The 18,000-nt window shown below is 41.8% G+C and overlaps 1 protein-coding gene across 1 annotated transcript in view; it reads left to right on the top strand.

Moving 5' to 3' along the window:
• Positions 1–18,000, top strand: part of GRM8 (glutamate metabotropic receptor 8) — an 865,112-nt gene that overhangs the window by 360,617 nt on the left and 486,495 nt on the right. Inside the window, exon 5 of the mRNA XM_052638669.1 lies at positions 710–847. Within this exon, the coding sequence (XP_052494629.1) occupies positions 710–847 (138 nt within the window). The remainder of the gene's footprint in view (positions 1–709; positions 848–18,000) is intronic.

Below are 18,000 nucleotides of genomic sequence, written 5' to 3'. Positions count from 1 at the left end.
GAAGTGGTTACCTGACCAGACTGACAATTTAGCTTATTACCTAGGACTCCAGGAGACCGGGTGCTTCCCAAGTGGCTCACTGGCAAAGAATCCGCCTGCCAAGCAGGAGACATGGGTTCAGTCCTTGGGTTGGGAAGATCCCCTGGAGAAGGAAATGGTAACCCATTTAAGTATTCTTGCCTGGGAAGTCCCACTGACAGAGGAGCCTGGCAGGCTACAGTCCATGTGGTTGCAAAGAGCTGGACACGACTTAGCATCTAAAAAACCAGAAGGTTACATTAGTAGTGATTGGTTTACTGAGTTAGCTGAAAAGGGAACATCCAGATCAGATAAATCTTCAGGTGAGTAGAAGCACAGAAACCCAGAACATAGACCCCTACTAGGGGAAAGAGAAGAGAAAAAGTCTGAGTTCGTTCTAAATATTCAGCATGAGGTCACTGGTTGCTGCCACTGGGAGACATAGAGGAGAGGAAGAAGTGGTGAGGATGAGTCCCAATCTGCTGTGCATGCCTGAACGGCGCATGGTGGGAGTAGAGATGCTGCCCTTTGTTCTCCATTGATTCTTGCCACAGGGATAGCCTTATTTCTGGGTTACTGGTCCTCCCCCATTTGTTATGTATATTTTTTCATGCAATGATCACAACATGATATATATTCAAATTTCTGATAGTACATTAAAGTATTTTCATACCATTCTTCTTTAAAATAGGGTTTGATCGATATTTTAGAAGCCGAACTCTTGCCAACAATAGAAGAAATGTATGGTTCGCAGAGTTCTGGGAGGAGAATTTTGGATGCAAGTTGGGATCACATGGAAAAAGGAACAGTCATATAAAGAAATGTACAGGTAACCATTTAAATGTTTTCCTTGGAGCATTTGTGTTTGTCATTACCTGAGAAATGAAGCTTTTCTATGTGGATAGTAATGACAACATCTTCTACCTCCTTGTATCTCTTGTTACAGTTTCTCAGCAGGGCCGAGCTTCCATTGATCATTCAACAAACTTAAACTTGCACATTGGTTCTTGCAATCAATGAACAAGTATTTATTGAACATGTGCCATGTGTTCAGTGCTGGAGTATTTCAGTTCTTTTTTTTTAAAATTATGGGTATCTACTTTAGACAAAGTACTTTATTAGGTTTGGTAGGATATTGACAAATAAACAAGACGTGATTTTGTTTGCCAGGAGTTCAAAATATTGTGAGGATGACAGATCATAACAAAATGTGCTGATAGTGCTTTTCAACTATTTCAATCATGTCCCCCATATCCTGCATTGCTCTAGCAGCTATGGTTTTTTGATGCTCTACTTTCTGTACTTTGTACATAAAAATAACAGTGATATTAAATATACATTTTTTGAATGTTAGAATTTAACTTTTTATTTGAAGATAACATGACTGTGTATGTGGAAACATCTATGGAGTTTTAAAAACTACTTAGAACTAAGTACATTTAGTAGGATCAATACAAGATAGAAGGTCTGTATAAACATTCCTTTTAAATCCATTTATATATATTAATGGATGTATTTATATACCCATTTATATATATTGGAAACTAACACATGGAAAATGAAATATGTACAGCATAATTAAAAAGAACATAAAAAGGGATAATTTCAATAAAGATACATCTCTTCTAAATTAAGATCTATACTGAATGGGCATCTTATAACCAGACACTCCTCTCTTGCATTTCCCTTGGCCCACACATTTTGATACGACCTCCTTTCCCTCTATTTAGTTCCTTTGGAAATAGGTTTTCAAATAAAGATATAATCTGAGAAGCGCTAGAGCAGCCCTGTAAATGGAGCAAGGATGGATGTGGAGAGGGGCGCCCCAGTGGAGGGAACTGACTTCCAGGAGCTGGAGTAAGTGAAGTGAGACAAAGTTCGTGCTCATGAGTCTTACATTTGAGTTTGAAGAGTCACTAAATAAGTAAATGTATAAAGAAACAGAGACTTCCAGATGCTGAGATGTGCATTGAAGAAATACAACAGAGTAAATATAGAAAGAGTGACCAGGTGGCCTCAGGAAGGAGGGAAGGCAGCAATTACTATCCTTTGGTTAAGATGCTTTGCCAAGGAGCTAACATTTGAGACCAGACATAAATGGCAAGGGGCTTCTCTGGTGGCTCAGATGGTAAGAATCTGCCTGCAATTCAGGAGACCTGGGTTCAATCCCTGGGTCAGGAAGATCCCCTGGAAGAGGGCATGGCAGTCCACTCCAGTATTCTTGCCTGGAGGATCCCCATGGACAGAGGAACCTGGCAGACTACAGATGGAGTCACAAAGAGTTGGACATGATTGAGCGACTAAGCACATGAATGGCAAGAGTCCTCAGCCATGTGAAAATATGAGAGCAGCCCATTCCAGGATATAGCACAAATGTCTTGAGTTTAAGGTAAGGTAAAGAAAACAAAAAATAAAAGGTCAGGGAGACCAGAGTAACTGAGACTGAGTGTGGGAGTGAGAGCAGAAGATCCAGATCCAGATCGGGACAGGCCAGCTCATGCAGGGTTCTGGGGTTCTTCCTAGAAGCTCCAGAACTGGGGGTCTGGGGCTTTATCCTACCTGTAGGGTAGAAGTAAATAAGGCTTTTCATTTAGGACATTGGTCAGATACTTCTTTCAGAAAGATTCCTCTGACAGAACTGTAGGGAGGGTTGGGGATCAGGGGAGAGAAAAGAGAAAGGTGAGTCAGTGTCCATCCCATAGCCCAAGTGGTAGACAGTCTCAGCCTCATGAGATGTGCTAGTTAGGGATGGAACACAGAGTATAGAGATCCTGCTGCTGCTGCTGCTGCTGCTGCTGCTGCTGCTGCTGCTGCTGCTAAGTCGTTTCAATCATGTCCAACTCTATGCAATCCCATAGATGGCAGCCCACCAGGCTCCACTGTCCCTGGGATTCTCCAGGCAAGAACACTGCAGTGGGTTGCCATTTCCTTCTCCAATGCATGAGAGTGAAAAGTGAAAGTGAAGTCGCTCAGTCGTGTCCGACTCTTAGCGACCCCGTGGACTGCAGCCCACCAGGCTCCTCCTTCCATGGGATTTTCCAGGCAAGAGTGCTGGAGTGGGGTGCCACTGCCTTCTCCAGTAGAGATCCTAGTAGGTAGTATTTACAGGCCATGGTGAGTGCTGAATGCCTTGGGGGTGGTGGTGGGTGATGGGGGTTCTGAATGACAAAGCTCTGCCAGCTAGGTCTAGGCAAACTACTTAACCGAAAAGACAGCAAGAATGGTAATGCACTATTAGAAGGACTAACTGGAATTGGGTTCTGAAATCACCCCATGGAACTGCCCAGCAGGTGGCATCCCAGGTTTGAGACCCTGCCTAGTGTAAGACACTAGAAACACAGATTAGGTAGTAGTAGATGCAGGAGACCTGGAAGTTAAAAGACAAGGGCAGAGATGCAGTTACCAGGGAAAACTGAGCAGAGATGAGGGATAACCACCTAACCCTCTAGGGGAGGAACCAGAAGAAGAAATTAAGCATTGCGGGTTGGGGAAGGAGATGTACTGGGAGTCAGGAGAGGAGTTAGGGTGCATACATGTTCAGTGCTACCAAGAAGCATGATTGAAGAACAGAAGTTTGATGGAGACTCAGATGGTGAGGATGGTGAGGGCTAGAGATAGGCATGAAATAGAGGTAGAGGGAGGAATGCTTTTTTTTAAAGAAGTTAGCAGAAAAACAAAGTAGCGATGATGGGAGAACTTGAGAAAGAAGCAGAGTTACAGAAATTTCTTTAGGGGAGGGCATCTAATTTAAGCATATTTTCAGATAAACATGGTGGTGGGAAGGAATATCAAGGGACTTCCCTGGTGGTTAGGTAGTTGAGTTCAGTTCAGTTCAGTCGCTCAGTCGTGTCTGATTCTTTGCCACCCCATGAATCGCAGCACTCCAGGCCTCCCTGTCCATCACTAACTCCCGGAGTTCACTCAGACTCACGTCCATCGAGTCAGTGATGCCATCCAGCCATCTCATCCTCTGTCGTCCCCTTTTCCTCCTGACCCCAACCCCTCCCAGCATCAGAGTTTTTCCAATGAGTCAACTCTTCGCATGAGGTGGCCAAAGTTAAGACTTCCCTTTCCAATGCAGGGGATGTAGGTTCAATCCCTGGTGAGAGAGTTAGGATCCCACATGCCCTGAGGCCAAAAAACCAAAACCATAAAACAGAAGTAATATTGTAACAAAGGCTTCCCAAGAGACTCTGGTATTGAGTCTCCCTGACAGTGGGGGATATGCAAATTCGATCCCTGGGTCAGGAAGATCCCCTGAAGAAGGAAATGGCAACCCACTCCAGTATGCTTGCCTGGAGAATCCCATGGACATTGGAGCCTGGCGAGCTACAGTCCAAGGGGTCACAAAAGAGTTGGACATGATTTAATGACTATACAGCAATTGTAACAAATTCAATAAAAACATTGAAAATGGTCTGCATAAAAAAAAGTCTTTAAAAAATAAAGAAAGAATATGAAGAGAAAGATGTTAAACGTGGAGTAGGATCTTGACAGAAACTTGAAGGAGAGGCATAAGAGGGATGTGTTACCTTTAAATCGTGTGATTTAGTTGGGAAAGAGAGATATACCCAAACATGTACATAAGTAAAGGGCAACAAAGTATCTTATGATTAACTGTTAAATTTGGACATAGATATCAAAGAAGTTCAAAAAATGTATGATTATAAGTTTAAGTTGTAAAACTCAAAGCTGCAGGGAGGAGGTGATTGAGAACAAGAAAAGATTGAGAAAGCTTCCCAAAAGAGGGAAAAGATGGGTCAGCAGAGAGTGGCATGGAGAAGTGTGAAGAACAGAGGAGAGGTGCATCTCATGAAGAGTTTGCATGTCAGTGAATAATGGGATATAAAGAGCAGTCAGTTTATAGGAGGATTTGAAAGAAGTTGTACACAGAGGGCCTTATGGGTTTTCATTCATGTATATTGTACACTGTGCTTAGCTTTGAATTCTGAATGTCATTTGATCATCCACGTGTTTATATCCTACTGTTGTTTAGAGTATATTAATGAAAATTAACCAGTTAGTGAAATGAATGAACTCATGGTAGTGTATAGATGTCAATCCTAGTCTCTCAGTTTGTCCCACCCTCCCCTTCCCCGCCTTGCCCAAATGCCCATTCTCCACATCTGCCTCTCCATTCCTGTCTGGTAATTAGGTTCATTTGTACCACTGTTCTAGATTTCATAGATATGAGTTAATATACAATCATAGAGCTTTTTAATGGACTGTTTTCAGAATGATCAATTTCTCTAAAGTCATTAAAAGAAAATGTTGACGTCTCTAGATGTCCTTTAAGCATCTGTCGATGATGTAGAAGAAATACTTATTTCAGGCAGAAACACTGAACTGAGGTGTTGTAGAATCCAGACTTGGTGGCATGTCTGCTTCATATTACTTTGGTTTATTTGGGTGTTGCTAAAACTGTAACAATCTGTCCAATTATAACTCTTTCTGGTGCAATGAAAATGGTGTTTACTCCAAGTGCTAGGGCAAATGTACCCTTAGGGAATGGGGTCAGTGAGCAGATTTTCACGCAAATTCCATTGTGGGTGATACTGAAATAACTTGTCTCTGGGTAGAAAATAAATAAAGAATGCAATGTTCTTTCTTACTTTTTTTGAAAACAGTAACACGTGAATGTTTCCAGATGGTGAGAGAAGATATTTGTACCCCCAGTTGCCACCAACACCCAGTTTTTATGTGTTTTTGGGAAGCAGAGAAGATGATCAGCACATTAGCAGACAAAGAAGAAATGTGCTTAATGTACTTAAGAGGGAAAATCCATAGGATATTCGTGGCTAGAAGTGTCTAGGGTTTGAACATGCTTAGTTGCTCAGTCATGTCTGACTCTTTGTGATGCCATGGTTTGTAGCCTGCCAGGCTCCTCTGTCCATGGGATTTCCCAGGCAAGGATACTTGAGGGGGTTGCCATTTCCTACTCCAGGGGATCTTTTGGACTCTGGGATCCAACAACATTTCCTTCTTAGCTGGTGGATTCTTTACCACTGAGCCAACGGGGAAGCCCCAGGATTTGGACATTATTTGCATTTCCAATTTATACAGTTATACGTGTTTCAAAATCTGGCCTTAACAAAGTTTAGTAGTAGTAGTAGTCTCTCAGTCATGTCTGACTCTTTGTGATCCCATCGACTGCAGCCTGTCAGGCTCCTCTGTCCATGGGATTCTCCAGGCAAGAATACTGGATTGGGTTGCCATGCACTCCTCTAAGGGATCTACCCAACCCAGGGATCGAACCCAGATCTCCCACATTGCAGGCTGATTCTTACTGTCTGAGCTACAGTGAAGTCCTTACAAAGTTTATGTCTTAATATTCACAGTGAGTCCAAAAGTTAGAGAATTTTGAAAGTGGGATATCCATAGGTCCTTTTTGTTGCACTAAGAGCATCTTTTGTGGGTTATGTTTTGAGTAAAATTTTACATTAGGCGAAGGTAATCTGCGAACATAATTATTTGCTTCCAATTGGGGGCAATACTGGAATGTATTTACATGGATAAGAGAGTGCCTCCCAGCAGGCTAGAACTTCTGTCTTATCAATTTTCAGGCAGTAGAATGTCTTTAAGCAGTGAGGAGCATCCTTTTCCTAAAATTAACATGGTACAGTTTTTCTAAGATGATTTGCCCCCTAGAATCTCAAAAAAGCTTTCAAAAGATGTGATATTACTGTTAACTTTGATAGGCTGGCCACATTCCAAAGTGAAGTAATTCCTACCATCCACTTAGCTATTTATGTACTTATTATTGCTCCTGAGAGCTGCTGAGTTCTGAAAGCTACTACTACTTAATCCTACTTAAAATTCCCTTTGTCTTTCTCAAGAAGAAAAAAGGATATTTTATCGGTGGTGATGGGTATTATTTTATAGACATTTGTCTGATCTCTCCCCCTCTCTTTCCCTCCTTCCCTGTCTTCTTGAAGACTTAATGCCTTTCTGCCCCTCCCCATCCAGACATCCACAACCTCCCTTGAGGACTGGGGGTCGGTCTTCCTCACCTCTCCTTGTTTCGGTGCATTTTTTTTGCACACCTGTTTCCCACTCAGGCCTCTGCCTGAGCTACCCCTCTGCTGCTCCCCCTCACCACCTCATTTTTTCTTTTTCCTGCTCTTTCTCTGATCAGTCCCTTGCCTGACCTTGTTTTGTCCAGCAAGACCTCATTGACCTTGGAGAGTTTTTCTTTCGAGGTCTCACTTGACTTTTGGAATGGCCCTCATTCTGATTTCTTGTCTTTCTGGTGAGGCCGACTTCCCTGGTGGCTCAGACGGTAACATGTCTGCCTACAGTGAGGGAGACCTGGGTTCAATCCCTGGGTCAGGAAGATCTCCTGGAGAAGGAAATGGCAACCCACTCCAGTATTCTCGCCTGGAAAATCCCATGGACAGAGGAGCCTGGTAGGCTACAGTCCATAGAGTTGCAAAGAGTCAGACATGACTGAGCAACTTCACTTTCACTTGTGAGGCCTGATAGCGAATATGGTAGGGAAATTAGAGCAATGCAGAGCAACTGCTCATCAAAGACAGTCTGTCTCAGATCGCAGTGTCTTGGCTTTCATTTCTGCATCATGAATTGTAAATAGGTCTGCACTTACCAAAATAACATTCTCTGACCCACCCTCAAAATCCAGTCAGTTCCATGTGCTCAGACACTCAGTCATGTCTGACTCTTTGCTACTCCTGTGGACTGTATGTAGCCTGCCAGGCTCCTCTGTCCAGCATCTTAAAACCTTTTGGCTCATTCAGCCATTTGTTCATTCATTCTTTATTCGCTTATTTATTTAGGATGGTCAGTCTTGTGTCAGAGATTGCTAGAGATACAAAGAATAGACTACCCTTGCCTTCTAGTTGCTCACTCAGACATAAACACTGTCTTCATGAATTGAAGTGCTTTCCTTGTCTGGTGGGTTTGAATTCTCAGCCAGGAGGTTGGAGCACTGTTGCTTAGCTTGTGTATGGCTGACACTCAGATGCTAAATGGTGGTGAGCATATGCTACTCGAAATGGCCTATTGATTCTTATTTATGATGATAGAAATGGTGGTAATGGAAAAAGCAATGCACAAATATGTTTCTTCCCACAAACAAGAAACTCTGTCAGTGAACCAAATAGCAGGCTCAATAATTAGCTCCTGAAAGACTTGTCAGTTTACTCTCTGGGGCCAGAGTAATGAGGTAGCTTTTCAGGTGTTACTCTCCGTTGAGCTTTCCCTGCTTTGGGTCAGAGATGAAAGCTCTCACCCTTTCACGAAGATTCAAGGAGACCATGTGAGTGAACTGGATAGTTAGCAAGGGGGATCACTTGATTTGGTGATTCAGAATGAAAGGAAACTAAGATTAACTTTCCTGGCATGCAAATGTGTTCTGGGACCCACATTTGCTCCTTGCATAGAGAAAAAGTCTGTTGGGGATAATATCTTTACATTTGCACCATGAGGTGGCCACTAGCTCATATGCTCCTGTTCTTAGCAAATAAAATAGCAGAAATTCCAGAATGATTTATTTAGGCCACTTCTGAGATTTCATATGGAATTTCAATAGGTGCATTTGAGATGACAAATGGGCATTGATTTCAGATGTACTGGATTTCAGAATTTTAAAGCTGGGACAATTTTAAAGTTTAGGACATAAAATCAAGATCATTCTTTCATTTTGTAAATGAAGAAACTGGAACCCAGAGAAGATTAGTGAATGGTTGACAAACCACACAGTCCTAGAGCTGCAACTGGAATCCTTGTCTGTTTTGTTTGAACTTCTACTTGAATTTTATATCCTTGATTTGTTTTATTATTTACTTATTTTAGAGTCTTTAACCACATAGTTGAAAGGTGTTTCTTTTTCCTCTTTATGATACTTTATGAATATAACAGTAATGTATTATGAAACTTTAAAATCAACAGCTATAAAGTGAAACAAAAATAACACACTGGTTGTTATCCTATGAAAAAGAGTCCAATATTTTAATACTCTTCATATTGACTTTCTGTGTAATATTTGTAAGTGGATCTTGAAGAGAATAGAGCTCTTCATCCAGTTCCCTGGCCCCTGCCATTTATTTATTTTTATTATACACACACACACACATATATATGTGTGCGTATATATATACACACACATTCACGTATATATTTTCTTCTTTTTGGCTGCACTGTGTGGCATGTGGGATCTTAGTTCCCCACCCAGGGATCTAACTTGTGTCCCCTGTCGGGGAAGCATAGAGTCTTAACCACTGGACTGCCAGAGAGGTCGCAACCCCCACTTATAAGGGTAGTTGTTTAATCACTAAGTTGCGTCTGACTCTTTGGTGACCCCATGGACTTGTAGCCCACCAGACTCCTCTGTCCGTGGGATTTCCCAGGCATGAATACTGGAGTGGGTTGTCATTTCCTTCTCCAGGGGTTCTTCCTGACCCAGGGATCAAACCTGCATTTCCTGAGTTGGCAGGTAGATTCTTTACCATTGAGCCTAGACCCAGAGCTATATTAAAAGAAATGGAGAGATTGCCAACCATAAGCTTCTGTTAGTCTAAGTCCAGTGGCACTGAGTTGTAGAGATTCACTTTGCTAACTAGAGTTGGTTGGTTTAGTCACTAAGTCGTGTCCAACTCTTGTGACCCCATGGACTATAGCCTGCCAGGCTCCTCTGTCCATGGGATTCTCTAGGCAAGAATACTGGAGTGGGCTGCCATTTCCTTCTCCAGGGGATCTTTCCGACCCAGGAATTGAACCTGGGTCTCCTGCACTACAGGCAGATTCCTTACCAACTGAGCTATGAGGGAAGCCCAACTACAGTTAGGCCACTCATTTATTCACTCCCTTATAGGAAAACCCCCTGCATATTTTAAAGCAGTGCAGGAACCACTATAATATATAATAGCACTTCTAGAAGTTTAGTGAGCATATAAATCACCTGAGTACCTGGTTAAAATGCAGCTTTTGATTTCAAAGATCTGGGGTGAGGCAGTCTAAGTTTTTGACCAGCCTCAGGTCATGGGATATTCATGGGCCTCAGGCCACAGTTTGAGTAACAGGAGGGCATTAAGGGTTTGTTTATAGAGATAACAAAAGTACCTGATGTTTAATTAGCATAATACACTCACCTATGCTAAAGACTACTGACAAACTCAAGATGTCTTGAATAAGATCATCTACATAAAACTTTAAATTCTCAAATATAAAAATTTATAATCACTAGTCTGTGTTAAGTGTACTATTTTCAGTAAGTATTTAGATTAGGGAAGTAAAAAGTTACAGTAATGTGTATGTGTGTATTTGTCTCCTCATTAGGAAATTTGAAACTAGAGAGCTTAATTACTAAATTTTAAAGAAATGTACACAGATGCACCTGTATCTCCACAGTCTGCAAAGTAGATAGCAAAGCTTGCATATCAAGATACAAAAATATGCTGTACACTTAAAAAAACTGCACTTCAGTCATAAAAACATAAAGAATTTGGTAAGGTCCTTAGAGATTATTTTGCTCAGTTCTTTCATTTCTCAGTAAAGGAAATTGAGACCCATTTTGCCTAAGTGAGTTGTCTAAAGCCCCATAGCTACCTGAAGGTGATGGTAGGACTGAAGTCTGACTTGATGCGTGATTCTTTCCTCAGTCCTTTCCTGCTCTGAAAGTCTTTCCCAGCGAGGGTTGAGTCTCACTGAGCCTTTCTACTACTTTTCCCTGGCATAGCGGCTGGAATGTTTTCATACATGTGTAACATATTTAGGGTTGAGTATTCCCTTTATATGAAGCTCCCTAACTTCTAAAGGGGTCAGATTGCTGTTCTTGGTCTGAGAAGCATCAATACTGCTGGAAATATGGAAGCTTAGGGAAGTGCCCTTGATGAGTAAACTTCAAGGGTACATAAACTCTGACATTTTTCAGACAGTAACTTGAAACAGAAGAACATCCATTGTATAGAGTCAAAATGAACTTAGGAGTCTAGAAATCTCTTCCTTCAAAACATACAATAGACTCTGGCATTAGCTTGATTGATAGAGAGTCTCAGGTACCTCTGGAGAACATAATGAACATGATCCCTGGAATATGGTGTTGAAGGAGGCAGAAATGGTCAAGGGACTATGAGCAAGTACATGACAGTTAAGCAATTTTGAGAACCAATTTTTTGGAAACCCATAATATGGCTTAAGCCAGTGAGGATGAAGGAGGGATGTATAAAGTACAGAAACATTAGAAGAAATGGTCTTCGCTTCAGTGCTTATTAAACTTCAGTTGATGGAACCAGTTCATTAAAACAAAGAAAGAATATACAGATGACACAATATTAAGAAACTTTGATATTCTTCCTCTCCCTCAAAAAACATACAGAACAGATAACTATAGGGGCCAACTCTTTACATTACAAAAGAAGTAATTATTTTTCTGAGAAGTTTACCTTGGTATTCCTTTAAATCCATGGGATTTGATGGAATTTCATGGCTATCACCATAGATGAAATAAGATATTTATACAAATTCTTAGGAGTGTACAATGTATTCACCTGAATGAACAGTTGGGGACATTAGGGCAAAGGAGACATCAAAGGAAGAGTGGGACTTTCCTGGTGGTACAGCGGATAAAGAATCCACCTGCCAATGCAGGGGCATGGGTTTGGTCCCTCCAGGAAGATTCCACATGTGGTGCAGCAACTAAACCAGTGTGCCATCACTACTGAACCTGTGCTCTGGAGCCTTCAAGCTGCAACTACTGAAGCCCGTGAGCCCATATGCTCTACAACAAAGAAGTGACTGCTTTCTGCAACTAGAGAAAGCCCATATGCAGCAACAAAGACTCTGCACAATCAAAAATAAACAAATAATTAATTGATTTTTTTTAAAGGAAGTGTGATCAGAGTTTACTAAGGCTAAATTGACAATATCTTCTGGAGTCTTATTTTTTGGTTACTTATAACTCTGTTAAAACTCTATACCATGCTGAACTTCTCCAGAACTTTTCCTCAAGGAACTTATATTTTATTAAAAAGACAGTAGTTAGAAAAATGAAGAGATTTGTCTGGAAGGTTTTAGTAGGCATGGTGTGTATCCTCAGGACTTAGCATTTGCTTAGCATTCATTATATGTTTGTTAAATTAGTCAATCGGTTAAAAGTGATGGCCAATAACCCTCTTGCTATTCATTCTAATCATGTAGATATGATGTTGGCACCTCAGTTCAGTCCAGTTCAGTCATTCAGTCATGTCCGACTCTTTGTGACCCCATGAGCTGCAGTACACCAGGCCTCCCTGTCCATCACTAACTCCTGGAGTTCACTGACTCACGTCCATCGAGTTGGTTATGCCATCCAGCCATCTCATCCTTTGTCGTTCCCTTCTCCTGCCCCCAATTGCTCCCAGCATCAAAGTGTTTTCCAGTGAGTCAACGCCCTGCATGAGGTGGCCAAAGTATTGGAGTTTCAGCTTCAGCATCAGTCCTTCCAAGGAACACCCAGGACTGATCTCCTTTAGAATGGACTGGTTGGATCTCCTTGCAGTCCAAGAGACTCTCAAGAGTCTTCTCCAACACCACAGTTCAAAAGCATGAATTCTCCAACGCTCAGCTATCTTCACAGTCCAACTCTCACATCCATACATGACCACTGGAAAAACCATAGCCTTGACTAGACAGACCTTTGTTGGCAAAGTATGTCTCTGCTTTTTAATATGCTGTCTAGGATGGTCATAACTTTCCGTCCAAGAAGTAAGCGTCTTTTAATTTCATGGCTGCAGTCACCATCAGCAATGATTTGGGAGACCAAAAATAAATAAATAAATAAATAAATAAATAAATAGATAAATAAAGTCTGATACTGTTTCCACTGTTTCCCCATCTCTTTCCCATGAAGTGATGGGACCAGATGCCATGATCTTAGTTTTCTGAATGTTGAGCTTTAAGCCAACATTTTTACTCTCCTCTTGCACTTTCATCAAGAGGCTTTTTAGTTCCTCTTCACTTTCTGCCATAAGGGTGGTGTCATCTGCATATCTGAGGTTATTGATATCTCTCCCGGCAATCTTGATTCCAGCTTGTGCTTCTTCCAGTCCAGCAGTTCTCATGATGTACTCTGCATAGAAGTTAAATAAGCAGGGTGACAATATACAGCCTTGACGTCCTCCTTTTCCTATTTGGAACCAGTCTATTGTTCCATGTCCAGTTCTAACTGTTGCTTCCTGACCTGCATATAGGTTTCTCAAGAGGCAGGTCAGGTGGTCGGGTATTCCCATTTCTTTCAGAATTTTCCACAGTTTATTGTGATCCACACAGTCAAAGGCTTTGGCATAGTCAATAAAGCAGAAATAGATGTTTTTTTGGAACTCTCTTGCTTTTTCCATGATCCAGCAGATGTTGGCAGTTTGATCTCTGGTTCCTTTGTCTTTTCTAAAACCAGCTTGAACATCTGGAAGTTCACGGTCCACAAATTGCTGAAGCCTGGCTTTGAGAATTTTGAGCATTACTTTACTAGCCTGTGAGATGAGTGCAATTGTGCAGTAGTTTGAGGATTCTTTGGTATTGCCTTTCTTTGGGATTGGAATGAAAACTGACCTTTTCCAGTCTTATGGCCACTGCTGAGTTTTCCACATTTGCTGGCATATTGAGTGTAGCACGTTCACAGCATCATCTTTCAGGATTTGAAATAGCTCCACTCGAATTCCATCACCTCCTCTAGCTTTGTTCATAGTGATGCTTTCTAAGGCCCACTTGACTTCACATTCTAGGATGTCTGGCTCAAGGTGAGGGATCACACCATTGTGATTATCTGGGTCGTGAAGATTTTTTTGTACAGTTCTTCTGTGTCTTCTTGCCACTTCTTAATATCTTCTGCTTCTGTTAGGGCTATATCATTTCTGTCCTTTATTGAGCCCATCTTTGCATGAAATGTTCCCTTGGTATCTCTAATTTTCTTGAAGAGATCTCTAGTCTTTCCCATTCTCTTGTTTTGCTCTATTTCTTTGCATTGATCACTGAGGAAGGCTTTCTTATCTCTCCTTGCTATTCTTTGGAACTCTGCATTCAGATGCTTATAGCTTTCCTTTTCTCCTTTGCTTTTCACTTCTTTTCTTTGCACAGCTATTTGTAAGGCCTCTCCAGACAGCTGTTTTGCTTTTTTGCATTTCTTTTCCATGGGGATGGTCTTGATCCCTGTCTCCTGTACAATGTCATGAATCTCCATCCATAGTTCATCAGGCACTCTATCTATCAGATCTAGGGTCTTAAATCTATTTCTCACTTCCACTGTATAATCATAACGGATTTGATTTAGGTCATACCTGAATGATCTAGTGGTTTTCCCTACTTTCTTCAATTTCAGTCTGATTTTGGCAATAAGGAGTTCATGATCTGAACCCCAGTCAGCTCCCAATCTTGTTTTTGCTGACTGCATAGAGCCTCTCCATCTTTGGCTGCAAAGAATATAATCAATGTGATTTTGGTGTTGACCATCTGGTGATGTCCATGTGTAGAGTCTTCCCTTGTGTTGTTGGAAGAGGGTGTTTGCTATGACCAGTGCATTCTCTTGGCAAAACTTTGTTAGCCTTTGCCCTGCTTCATTCCTTATTCCAAGGCCAAATTTGCCTGTTACCCCAGGTGTTTCTTGACTTCCTATTTTTGCATTCCAGTCCCCTAAAATGAAACGGACATCTTTTTGGGGTGTTAGTGCTAAAAGGTCTTGTAGGTCTTCATAGAACTGTTCAACTTCAGCTTCTTCTGCATTACTGGTTGGGGACTAGGCTTGAATTCCCGTGATATTGAGTGGTTTGCCTTGGAAACGAACAGCGATCATTCTTTCGTTTTTGAGATTGCATCCAAGTACTGCATTTCGGACTCTTTTGTTGACCATGATGTCTACTCCATTTCTTCTGAGGGATTCCTGCCTGCAGTAGTTGATATAATGGTCATTTGAGTTAAATTCACCCATTCCAGTCCATTTTAGTTCGCTGATTCCTAGAATGTTGATGTTCACCCTTGCCATCTCTTGTTTGACCACTTCCAATTTGCCTTGATTCATGGACCTGGCATTCCAGGTTCCTATGCAATATTGCTCTTTACAGCATTGGACCTTACTTCTATCACCAGTCACATCCACAACTGGGTATTGTTTTACTTTAGCTCCATCCCTTCATTCTTTCTGGAGTTATTTCTCCTCTGATCTCCTGTAGCATATTGCATACCTACCAACCCAGGGAGATCCCCTTTCTGTATCCTATCATTTTGCCTTTTCATGCTGTTCATGGGGTTCTTAAGGCAAGAATACTGAAGTGGTTTGCCATTCCCTTCTCTAGTGGACTACATTCTGTCAGTCCTCTCCAACATGACCCGGCCGTCTTGTGTGGCCCCACATGACATGGGGAAGAGATACCCCACGTCCAATGCAAGCGATACCCAAGTAAGATGGCAGGTGTTGTGAGAGGCATCAGAGGGCAGACACACTGAAACCATAATCAGAGAAAACTAGTCAGTCTAATCACACAGACCACAGTCTTGTTGGGGCCTAGCTTAGCATAAATTTGACAAATACTTTATTTATGGGAATGGCAATTTTTAATGAAAGGAAAAGCTTATTATAAACAGTTGCATTAAAAGAGTCTTTAAGAATAAAATTTACTTTTCTGGTAGTTTATCTGTCTTTCAATTTCTGACTGCACTGCTAATACAGAGATGAGAATATAATTCTATAAACACGTATAGGCCTGTGTCTTTCAGTCAAATCTAACTGGAGTATTTGGTTTCATGATTATAAAAGCCATGAATATGTACTGTTGCATTTTAAATACTTACATTTATACTATTTTGGCGGGTTATTCTATCTAACAGAATAAAGAAAGGACAGTTGGAAAATACAATAGAAAATATCAGTTAAGAATGTATTTATTCATTCAATTTAAAAGTGTTTATTTGTCTATCATTTGTTTACTAGTCTATTGTTGTTCCCCACGAGAACACAGACTTCATGAAGTCGGGACTTGGTCTTGTTCTCTGTTGCATCCCAATGCTTAGGATAACATTAGGCACCATTGCTGCTCCTGCTAAGTCGCTTCAGTTGTGTCCGACTCTGAGCAATCCTATAGACAGCAGCCCACCAGGCTCCCCTATCCCTGGGATTCTGCAGGATTCTCCAGGCAAGAATACTGGAGTAGGTTGCCATTTCCTTCTCCAATGCAGGAAAGTGAAAAGTGAAAGTGAAGTCACTCAGTCGTGTCCGACTCTTAGCGACCCCGTGGACTGCAGCCCACCAGGCTCTTCCATCCATGAGATTTTCCAGGCAAGAGTACTGGAGTGGGGAGCCATTGCTTAAAATACCAACTGGATGAGTGAATGAATTGAATTCAGCTTATTCATTATCTACTTTTAATCAGGCACTATTAGATGCTGGGGGCACATTAGTGAAAAAAAAAAAAAGAAATGGTTCTTGCCCTCATGGGCAAGTTTGATTAAGAAGATGAATAATTAGGCTACATCCATGCAATGAGGTGTGTTATGACTGGTGAATGAGAGTATGTACCAGGGAGACCTCATGTTGTATAGGGAGAAGAATGATGTCATTTCAGTTGAGATTAAAACAAAAGCAAGATTTAGACAGAACAAAGGTGATCGGTAGGATCATTATTTCAAGTAGAGGGAAGCACAACGGCCAGTAGACTAGAGAGAGGATGACAGTGGAGGAGCTGAAGAAGTTCAGTATGGCTGTGGTAGAGGGTGTGTGCTAAGTTACTTCAGTCTTGTCTGACTCTTTGTGACCCCATGGACTGTAGCCTGCCAGGCTCCTCTGTCCGTGGGATTCTCCAGGCAAGACTACTGCAGTCAGTTGCCATGCCCTCCTCCAGGGGATCATCTCAACCCGGGGATCGAAACCAACTCTCTTATATCTCCTGCATTAGCAGGCAGGTTCTTTACCACTAGCGCCACCTGGGAAGTGGTACTCCATGGACTGTAGCCTGTCAGGCTCCTCTGTCCATGGGATTTTCCAGGCAAGAGACTGGAGTGGATTGCCATTTCCTTCTCCAGGGGATCTTCCGGACCCAGGAATCAAACCCGTGTCCCCTGTATTGCAGGCAGACGCTTTACCGTCTGAGCCACCAGGGAAGCCCAGAGGGTAGGAGAAAAGAATAGGAAAAGGACAGGTCAAATAAGATTTTATATGCTTCATCAGGGAGTTCACATTTGTTTTGAAAGGCAATGAACAGGCATGAAAAGGTTTTAAGCAGATCAGTGACACAATCGGATTTCCATTTTAGAAAGATTGTCCTGGCCGTAGCATAACACTGGCAAGGTGTAACCCTGGAGGAAGGGGACCAGTTGGATATTACAGTAATTCCTCCAAGGATGACAGTGTCCCAGGTTATGATGACTGTATCTGCACTGGGGTGGAGGGGGGTGGTGGTGGTGGAGAGGAGTGGATGGATATGAGATATTTTAAGAGAGAGATTTAAGACTTGGCAATTAATTGAGTGTTTAAGGAGTGGAAAATTATGGATGACAAGTTGATCTGGAATTGGGAAATCTGAGTGATTTGAGTCTCAAATTTGGTTGAGAGGATCAAATTTGAATGAATGACTGGGGAAGAAGGGGAAGGAGTGGATGATGAATTCTGTGTGGAATATGTTGAATTGAAGGAACCTGTGAGATATTCAGCTACAGATATCTGGGAAGCAGTTTGTTGATTATGTGTGTGTGAAGTAGAGGAAAGATGTTTGCTATAAGAAGGAGTTTGGCAGTCACTGGCCAATAAATGAAACTGAGTGAAATGGATCTAGTCATTATGTTGACAGCAAAATGCAGGGGGCCTGAGTTAGATCTTGAGAGACTCAGCTTTAAGGGAATGTGTTGAAGGAGAGGACCCTAGAATTCTAAATCTCTGTGAATTACCCTCAGTATCCATGAGTAGACCCCCTAATATCAAAGTTCTGATCCACAACCGGAGACCTTAATTCCCTCCCTAATGTCTCTGCAACTATAACTGACGACTCCAAGGCTGGGTGCTTGAGC

The sequence above is a fragment of the Budorcas taxicolor genome, chromosome 4, assembly GCF_023091745.1.
Source record: "Budorcas taxicolor isolate Tak-1 chromosome 4, Takin1.1, whole genome shotgun sequence".
Classification (NCBI taxonomy): Eukaryota; Metazoa; Chordata; class Mammalia; order Artiodactyla; family Bovidae; genus Budorcas; species Budorcas taxicolor.
This window is presented reverse-complemented; position numbering and strand designations above follow the sequence as displayed.